Genomic DNA, 10,550 nt, shown 5'->3' on the forward strand with positions numbered 1-10,550 from the left:
TGGTGATTAGTAAAATAAATTTCGGTTCATTTATATTTTACTCATAATATTTTTTTCTTTGATAAAAATGAGGGTTAATTTCTGATGTGTGTTATGTTTTATTGAATAGTCACTTTTTTATTTTTCAAATTAGTTTCTGCAATTGTGTTGTAGTAAATAGTTTAGGTGTTTATTAGAATAAATTTTGATTCATTTGTGTCTAATTTCGGTTTATTTGTGTTTCTGTGGCTGTTGAGGTTTAATAAACACATTCAATCTTTTCAGTGTGAACCTAAATTCATTCAAATTAATGTGATTTCAATACAACCTAGATATTTTCAACAAATAAATAAAAAATAATTTAAAAAAATATTTTTAAATATATATATTAACATTTACAAAGAGTCAAAGACGTGTTTGTCTCTTTACAATTTCTTACAAAATAGTGTTCAGGAATATCAATAGAAATTCATTACAATTTAGAAGATTAAACCTATTTACTTTCTATATCCCCAGAGGACAATCTACAGAAAAGATTTGAGAGGGCAACAGATGACTTTAAGATTCTTTTGCCTTCAGATCCTTCAATGACTTTGTCTCTCAATTTATTTATCTTATCCAAGAAAATGGTTGGATCATATTTATGCCTAAAAGTATCAACTTGTTCCTACAATTGAAAAAAATTTATTAATATGTATTAGTTTAGAAGTAAAGGATCAATTATGTTTAATGATATTTACCTATTTTCAATTTTTACATGCGTATTTTTTCTTTTGATCTTTTTGGAATCGATTATTTCCAGCCATTTCGTGACGTATATTCCATAATTCAAACTAATAAAGAAATAAGAAAGTAAAACATGATTAATAGGATAGATACAAAAAAGTACAGTAAAACTTATTAAATAACACTACTACAGTAAAGAATAATAGAAAGATTGGTACGGTGTGTTGTTGACCGATGATCAAAATATATGGTGCCTCAATGCTTAATTTGGTTAATATTTAACAGCACCATCAAGTGAACCTTAGTTAATTCACAAATGAATCGAAATTATTTAGATTTGAACAAGCAGTAAAAAAGACTCAATCATCAATAAAAATACATTGAATTCATTTTTTGATCCAAATAAACCTCAAATAAACTATAAGAAATGAACCAAAATTATTTAATGATGACACCAGAGAAAATTAAAGACTAAAAAATTTGGTCAATACTTAACAACAGCATCAAGTGAACCTTAGTTAATTCACAAATGAATTGAAATTAGTTCAGATTTGAACAAGTAGTCAAAAAGACTCAATCATCAATAAAAACAAATTGTATTTATTTCTGGATCCAAATGAATCTCAAATAAACTAAGAAATGAACCGAAATTATTTAATGATGACATCAGAAAAAATTAAGTAATAAAAAATTTTGTCAATACTTGACAGCAGTATTAAGTGAACCTCAATTAATTCACAAATGTACTGAAATTAGTTCAGATTTGAACAAGTAGTAAAAAAGACTCAATCATCAACAAAACACATTGAATTCATTTCTGGATTCAAATGAACCGAAATTATAGTAAAATACAACAGAACTACTACACTTTCATTCGATGCCCTAGTTACAGAGAAAAACAAGAAAAAATTGAATCAGAGAAACTCGATCTACTAAATGAGTGAACTCGATCCACTAAACCCTAAACTGAACTAGTAGAAATGCAAGAAATGCGATGGAGAAAATTGAACATAATTAACAAGTAGTTTTGTCAGTATATATCTTGAGGAACCTTTGTTGTTCTTTTTTTTTGTTGATCTCAAATGCAGAATCGGATTTTCCTGTAGTTTTCGCAAAGAATTTAAAAGATTTTTTTAGAGAAATTTCAAATTTTTTTTATTGCAGTTTTGAGTTGGAGATGTGAAAAGTTTTTTATATTAGAGCGCGAAGCGAGAGATAATATTTGTTTGGGATTTTGGGTGCGTGTTACACGCTCTTTTGATGAGAGTAATTTTTATAAATGTTGAACCTATTTAATTAAATTTAAATGACAATAAAACTTAAATGTGTAATAAATTTATGAGTAATTAACCAAATCAGTCCCCAAGGATTTTAGAATTGGACATTTTAGTAAGAAAAATTAATACACAGATCAATCTCCAAGGTTTTACTCCGGCAGACAAATCAGTCCCCAGTTCATTTTTCGGCAAAGTAATTACCCAGATCAGTACTGAAAGATTTTAAAAATGAACATTTTAGTCCCCAAGAAAAACTAATGTACAAATCAATCTCCAACGTTTCTCTCTGTTAGACATAATAGTCCTCCTTCCAAAAACAAAATAAAATAAAATAATTATTATTATTAATTCCACAATAATATTGTACTATATTTTTTTGTATTTTTTGGACAAAAATAATGATAAATTTATTCTTTAAATTTTTATATATATCTATAGTCACTCAATAATAATAATAATAATAATAATAATAATAATAATAATAATAATAATACAAAAATGCAAAATAATATAATACAGTATTATTGTACAATTAATAATAATAATATTAATAATAATAATTATTTTATTTTATTTTATTTTTGAATAGAAAACTATTTTGTCTAACAGAGAGAAATTTTGGAATTGATTTGTATATTAATTTTTTTTAGGAATTAAAATGTCAATTTTTTAAATTTTTTGGGACTGATCTAAGTAATTACTTTGTCGAAAAATAAACTGAGGACTAATTTGTATGCCGGAATAAAACTTTAGAGATTGATCTGTGTATTAATTTTTCTTAAAAATTAAATTGTCTAGTTTTAAAATTTTTAAAATTGTTTTGGGTAATTACTCTAAATTTATACTTATTTATTCAGCTTTGCAAAATTCCATGATACGATTAATTCCTGATCTCTGTCTTGGATTCCATGTTACCCTAATACATTTTAAAGAGTGTTGATGGATGCAACAAACTATATGCAAATAACTCATTTAAGAGGAATAATTGCATTTTGAAATACTAACAGCCAATGAGCCGAAGCTTAGAATTCTTTTTCCGCTGAAAAGTTTTGAGTACGAGCCTCACTTAATGTAATTTGACCAAAAAAAATAGTGTGTGGTATAATACATTAGCATTTTATAATAAGTGTAGAAAATATATATTGTGAATTATTTTGAGTTTATATTATCTTAAGTAACCATCATAAATTATTCATCATTCATTTTGTGACTAATAATAATATCTATCACTAATCTATGAAAATTAATAAAAAATTTGTTGCTAATGTAAATTTTAATATTAAATATTCAAAATAATATATAAACACTAAAAATCAATCAGATGTTGTGTATTTATGGATGAATATATATTATTTTAAAATTATTTTTAATATATATTTTATATTTTAATAAATATTTTATTTAGTTGATTATTTTTTTATACACCTAATATAATTAAATATATGTAAAAATATAAGTCTTAATCAACACATCACAAAACCCACCGACAAGGTTGGCAATTTTCTTTCTCAAATAAATGAATCCACTAAAAATCAATCTTCATGATGCATCAACCTAAAATGATTTGACAAAGTCCTGATATTTCTTTGAAAGAAGCTCCCCAGTTAGGCTTCTACACCATCACAATTTTGAAATAGGAAACACCTCTTCAATTTCGCCAAAAAAGAATTTCTTGAAAGCATCCATGTGAGATGAGTCCAAAGCAATAGCCACATCGAATCCATCACCACTAGCATTGTTCGTGATGAAAGCCTTCCCCTCAGAATCCATGAACCCGGGTCCAAAATGAATCGGTTCCCCGAACCCGAAAGTCGCTTCCTTATACGAGAAATTCATCCAACTCACAACAAACAGGTTTGGGTTACCCTTGAACCCTCCCTTATGCACACTCTTCGCTGGGTAGTGAATGTTATACCTCACCAAATCCATGTCCTTAGCATTACCAATATAAACAAGTGCATTTCTCACGAACTCATCGTCCACCTTCGCTATCGCCTCCTTCACTTTTTCTACTGCAGAACTCAGAGGATTCTGCATTAGGTAAGAGAAGGAACAAGTTGTTGTAACCGTCGGAAATACTGCATTTTCTGCGTAAGCATTAGGAAGCGGTGGTTTCAGACGGTTACGACAATTAACCAAAGTGGTCAACCTTGTTGGTTGGTCACCATTTCCTTGGTATCGCGCTTTGGTGACACACCTCCATAAAAGCCCCGAAATGACCTCGAAACTCGAAAACAGAGTCTTAACGTTATTGATTGCGGCTTTCGTTTTGAGTTTCTTGACCTGTTCTTTTGTGAGTTTGACAACTTCAACGACAACTCTGGAGTCTTTTCTCAATGTACCTAACCATGGAGGTGGAGTTCCGAATAATTCTTCTGAATGATCATGCAAAACCTTCTTCGAATTATGCAACAAAGTGCGTGAGTTTAACAAACTTGGATCATAGCATGGGAATTGATCATATGGATCCAAAGATTCTCCTTTGGCTAACTTAGCCCACGTGTTCATGAATCGCATGGTTGCTGTTCCATCAATGGCGGCACGACACAGGGCGACACCGATGGTGAAACCGCCGCAATTAAAGCGCGTGATTTGCACTGCCAAAAGAGGCGTCTCGGAAACGGGAGTACCATAATCAATGTTGGGAATTAGCTGCGAAACTAAACCGGTAGGGACAAAATCGTCACCACAGAAATCGTGCATGGTCTTCCCGTTGCAAACCGCTTCGATTAGCAACGCTCCTTTGGCGTTGCAAATGATCTCCCATCTCGAACCGTCAATTAAGCTCAACCTACCCGCCAGCGGGTAGTAGATTGACAAAGCTTTGCTGAGAGAGGTCGTGAAGGTGCCAACAAGGACATCGTTATTGACAGTCGATTTATTATATGCATAGAGGAGAGGAGCGTGAGTGCGAAGCTTGATTTGCTCGCAGAGGGAAAAGAGTTTTTCGTTTGGGGTTGGATTGGAAGGAATGATTGTGTAATGAGATTGAATGCTCACCATTTTTTTCCTCCTTCTTCTTTCGAGTGAGAAATTGAATGTTCGCTGCTTTAATTTGTATGTGTGTGTTGAGACACACAAGAGTATGCTTACGTCACCTTAGTTTCGGTCACGGCATATGTCATCACGATGTATAAGCAAAATCTTATAGTAACTATCGGAAGAAGAAAATATTAGTTTGAATTAAACAATCTAGTCAATCTACAATCCTCTGACCTGTTTCTTTGATAGAAGCAACGCAATAGAAAATGTCAATAGTTAATCAATGATATTTTATAATTATAAAAGTGAATCAATTGTACATTCAAAATTTACTTAAGATTATTTTTTTCCTAGATTTATCACAGAAATTAATTAGTTTACATATGTGTCTTTAGCATACTTGTTCAAATTAAATAATAAAAGTAATAATTTTTAATATTTTTAAAGTATATAAAAAATGTGAAAGATATAAAATTTTAATAGGGAAACTCAAACCCACCATTTTTAATTAAGTATGGAAAGACTATGTCATTTGAAATATAATTTATTGACAGTTTAAAAAGCTTTTATATTAAATAAAGGATGCTGCATTTTCATTAACTAAATAAATTTTAGTTTTTTATTTTATTATATTTTATATAGATGATTCAAATTTTAAAAATTAACTTATTAATCAGGTTAATTTTTTTTACTTATTAAATGGATTATGTTTTTCTTTTTAAAAAATAAAAAATTTAAAATTCATAACTTATAATTTTTTTTATTAGTTATTATCTCCAATAGTTTGTCATTTCTTAAAAAATATCGCACTTGCTATTTTTCTATAGCACATTAGCATCGCCCCATGACACTTTCAATTTTGAGGATTGCGTTTTTGGTATGAAGTAGAGATACTTTGCTGAGTTGTCATATTCTCATGTCGGACACATTTTGGATGCGATATTTATCGATACTTGTTGGACACGCGTGTCTACTGTATCTAACCGTGTCTTAATAAAAAGTAAAATTTTTTTTTTCAAATACATTTGGACACACCTAAATACCATCACGTGTCAACCTGTCTAATTTTATTCTTAACATATATTTTTAAAATAAATTTAAATATAGTATATATATTATTATTTATTAAAATAATAAATATTTTAAATATTTAATATAATTAAAATAAAATATTAAAAATAATTAAAAAATTATTTTATAATTTAATATTAGGGCAATTTACGTAAATAAATAAAGTGGGAGAGTTATTTACGTAAATGTGCAAATCTGTTTGTTGTTACGATTTTGTGCAAAATGGATTTATATGTAAACCGTGGCAACTCACCACGGTTTCTAAACATGCATAAACCGTGGGAGGTCACAACGGATTAGGAGCAAATTTTTGTAGGAGGAAACCGTGGTAGGTCACCACGGTTTATGAAGGAAATTTGGCAAGCATAAACCGTGGGGAGTCACCACGGTTTATGAAGAAACTTGTTTGCACATAAAACCTTGTGGGTCACCACGGTTTATATGTGGTAAATAATGGCCAGAAAATCTTGTTAATTTTATGTCCAAGAGACACAAAGCTGTTTATTATAAAAATCATTATTTTTATAATAGAAAGAGTACAATAAAAAAAATCAGATAATACTAAGAAAATGATTTTTATAGTGCTTAAAAAATTGATGTCTATTTACTAAAAATAAAAATTAATATTTAATTTAAGATGATGAAATTTAATAAATTTAAAATATTTAAAATTTGTGATGTAAAATAAATTAGAAAAAAAATAGACTCTAATAATAAACACCATGAAATTTTTGGATTTTTTTCTATTATAAAATAAAAAATATTTTTAAAAATAAATTACACTAACATTAATGTTTGGAATCTGTGTTTTTTTTTTTATTTTGAGTTTTTATGAAGTTTTCAAAATCTTAGGCGAACTTATAAAAACTACTCAAAAGTTCGTTTAAGCTTAAGGTGACCTCTCTCATTATATACATCTTTATTTTTTCATTTATAAAATAAAGATTTATTACACTATAACATATTAATGAGTACAATAAAATAATTACTTGTTAATATTGGTATATTAATATTCATTAACATGCTTATTGATTAAATCTTTTATATAGATTTAATAAATTCACATATAAGTGTATATTGATACATTAGTATTTGTTAAATTTAAAATAAAAAATATTTATTATATTTTAAGAATATTAATGAGTACTCTAAAAAATATTAATAAGTAATTATTTTATTATGTTCATTAATATTTTTTATAGTATAATAAATATTTAAATATAGTGTAAAATGAAAATAGGGATAAACATAATGAAAAACTAATTGATAATACATGTAAAAATTTTATAGTATATATTAGTCAATAATACATAAAGAGAACGAAAAAATTTTATTATAAATATTCAATAGAAATAGATGATTTTTTTTCTTTATAAAATGTACTATATAGTGTGTATTTATTAGGCTGCCTTTGTTTTCAACAACAAAATAGGATAAGACACTGAAAATAGGACAGGACAAGACACTGATGGATAGAGACACAAAATTTTGTGTTCTTGTAATTCTGCTTGGTGATAAACTAGAACAAATTATGAAAATCTAATTTATTCTCATTTTTTTCATTAAAAAATTTGAGATGAAAAATATAATAATAAAAAATATAATTATAAAAATTTAACAAGAATAATAAAAAAATTAAAAATAAGTTGTGTCTCTTGGACATAAAATTAACAAGATTTTCTGGCCATTATTTACCACACATAAACCGTGGTGACCCACAAGGTTTTATGTACAAACAAGTTTCTTCATAAACCGTGGTGACTCCCCACGGTTTATGCTTGCCAAATTTCCTTCATAAACCGTGGTGACCTACCACGGTTTCCTCCTACAAAAATTTGCTTCTAATCCGTGGTGACCTCCCACGGTTTATGCATGTTTAGAAACCGTGGTGGGTTGCCACGGTTTACATATAAATCCATTTTGTACAAAATCGTAACAACATACAGATTTGCACATTTACGTAAATAACTCTCCCACTTTATTTATTTATGTAAATTGCCCTTAATATTAATAAAATATTAAAATATTATTACGATTTAAAATTCACATCAACATATCCTTTCTGTCTGTGTCGTGTCTCGTCCTGTAGCGTTTTTGGAATTTTTCAATCAGTAATGAACTCTTGGCGCAAAAAGTCAAAAATAAAGTTGACAAGTAATTTGTAAATTTAATACGTCAATTTGGACGATTCATTATTTGGGGCAGATTCAATGATCCCACTGGGAGGCTATGTTCATGTATAATTTCCTTTTATATTTTTGTCTATTGTTTTCGCCTCTGATCTTTTTTAAATTTGCGTATCGATATATTTTACGCCCGTCTACATTTATAAAAGAGAAACTATAATTCTGTTGTTTGTTTTTTCCTTTTAGAGTAATATTAGCCATTTGAAAAAAAATTAAGATTTTATGTGAAATAAAAAAATGTAAATTAACACGTACGTAAAATTAAATAACGATAATAAAATTTAAATCATAAATGATTTAATTTAATAAAAAATTTTAAAATTATTTAATTTATTTGAAATTATAATATCAAAAAATTTTTAAAGATGAATCAAAATTTTAAATACTATGTGCAAAAGAACGTGAAGATTATTGAGTTAAATACATTTTATTAGTATTAGCTTGTCAAATTCGGGGAGTTATTGTCAGAATGTGATTAGGTTTAACAACTATGCATTGTTGTCCCACTAGCTTGGCACTGGATTTGCAACAAGAAATTATCTCTTTTGTATGTAAAATAAATATTTATTCTTTTTGTATGTAAAATAAAATATAATAATAGATTTATAACAAGAATAACCGTTCCTTTTATATGTAAAATGAGCATCCATCCTTTTGTATGTAAAATAAAATATAATAATAAATGTGAAATTTTTAATGAAAAAGAGAGTTATAGAGATGAATTAAATCAGCTTCATGAAAGATTACTTCTTTTAAATTGGCTATGAATAGTAAGAATATGTTGTATGACTTTGATAAAAAAAAAAAGAATATTTTTTCTGCTAATTCCATTACCTAGATGTTGCAGGAAGAAGTGCGGAAAGGAGAGATGTGATAACTTATAGTTATGCTAAGCCAATTGGACGGGATTGGTTCTCTTCACGGCTGCATTTGCACGGGTCACCGAGGGACAGTGGCGCACGGTTAGGCTGCGGCGGTGGCGTGAGGGTGCAGCGGCGTACATGGGCAGCGGCGTACATGGGCAGCGGCTGAACGACGTTAGGGGGAACGACAGCATTATGATGTGTCGGAACGGCTATCTCCGGCACCGATGTCGAGTTTTGGGCGTGGACCAGATATCAACGACAGCGAATTTTGAGTGTAGACCATAGATTGGAAAATTATAGTGAAATTGAAAGTAACCATACTTAGTGTGAATGTGTTTAATTGCTAATCCTAATTTTTAAAATTTTAAAATCTGAAATTAAATAATTAATTAAGAATCTAATTTTTAATTTTTAATTTATCTTCCTTTTTAAATCCATTATTCACATTGTTTACAATCATCATTGTTTTTCTATACTTTCTCATAATATTATTGTATAAGATACAATAAATATGATTTTTCATTCTAAAACTGTTGCTGCGAAAATTCGACACTACATTTATTTTGATTATAAGGTGGATGTCGACTGGTATAAAGGTATCTCGATTGACTATGAAATTCAAAATAGAGGAGATAGCAAAAAGGAAGTTAGATTGGTGAAGGTGCAATTAACACGTTGGGAATGTAAAGACTATTCTTAGTGGATAAATATTAGTCTGAATGTAAATACTATTATTTGACTCTCAAGACGTGGTAAGAACGTGACAGTTAACCTTGGAGAATAAATTAGTTTCGACACTGGAATTGATAAATCCCGGATTGAGATCACTTTTTTAGAGGAGTCGTATCTGTTCTCCGAATTGAGATCATTGATACAAACTTGAATTGATATTTGTGTCAAGGTCGAACAAAAATTAAACGAAACAAATTGGCACGTCTGGTAAGACTTTGGGTTAAGTTGGTGTTTAACTTTGTATGTGTCTGCACACTAGAAAGGTAATAAGCAATTTTGATATAACTTCTACTTTAACAATACGTCAAATGGAGATACTAGACAAGTTGGGAAAACAAAACATAAGGAGTGAAGAGATCGAATCGATTTCTCCAGCAGTTAGTGCTAGTCGAAGAGTAACTCCTGTAGTTGCTTCATCAGCGAAAATTCCCCCGACCACACCTATTACATGGCCTCTATATGGATTGCCACCTAATTATTCCCCACCTTATATGAAAAAGGTCAAAATCTCAATATTGGAGGTATAGGCAGAATCATAACAATGAGGACTAACCTTATGTACAATGTTTTGCCTCTTCTTGGGTACCCTTCAATGGATATACAAGGTGATTATAACCCTAATGGATTTAACTATAATATTTATCAATATCTGATGGATAATTATCCATTTTTAAGGTCATTACTAATGTCTCGGCAGCCTACTATGCAAATGCCAAGTGTCTTTTCAACGT

At 29.0% G+C, this 10,550-nt stretch overlaps 1 protein-coding gene across 1 annotated transcript; it reads right to left on the reverse strand.

Moving 5' to 3' along the window:
• Positions 1–3,413: 3,413 nt before the first annotated feature.
• On the reverse strand, positions 3,414–5,022 carry LOC130935675 (hydroxycinnamoyl-CoA:piscidic acid hydroxycinnamoyltransferase-like). Its single transcript, XM_057865535.1, has one exon. It carries the CDS (start codon positions 4,983–4,985, stop codon positions 3,603–3,605), a length of 1,383 nt encoding a protein of 460 aa, XP_057721518.1. The 5' UTR covers positions 4,986–5,022; the 3' UTR covers positions 3,414–3,602.
• Between the last annotated feature and the right edge of the window lie 5,528 nt (positions 5,023–10,550).

This window comes from Arachis stenosperma, chromosome 6, assembly GCF_014773155.1.
Source record: "Arachis stenosperma cultivar V10309 chromosome 6, arast.V10309.gnm1.PFL2, whole genome shotgun sequence".
Classification (NCBI taxonomy): domain Eukaryota; kingdom Viridiplantae; phylum Streptophyta; class Magnoliopsida; order Fabales; family Fabaceae; genus Arachis; species Arachis stenosperma.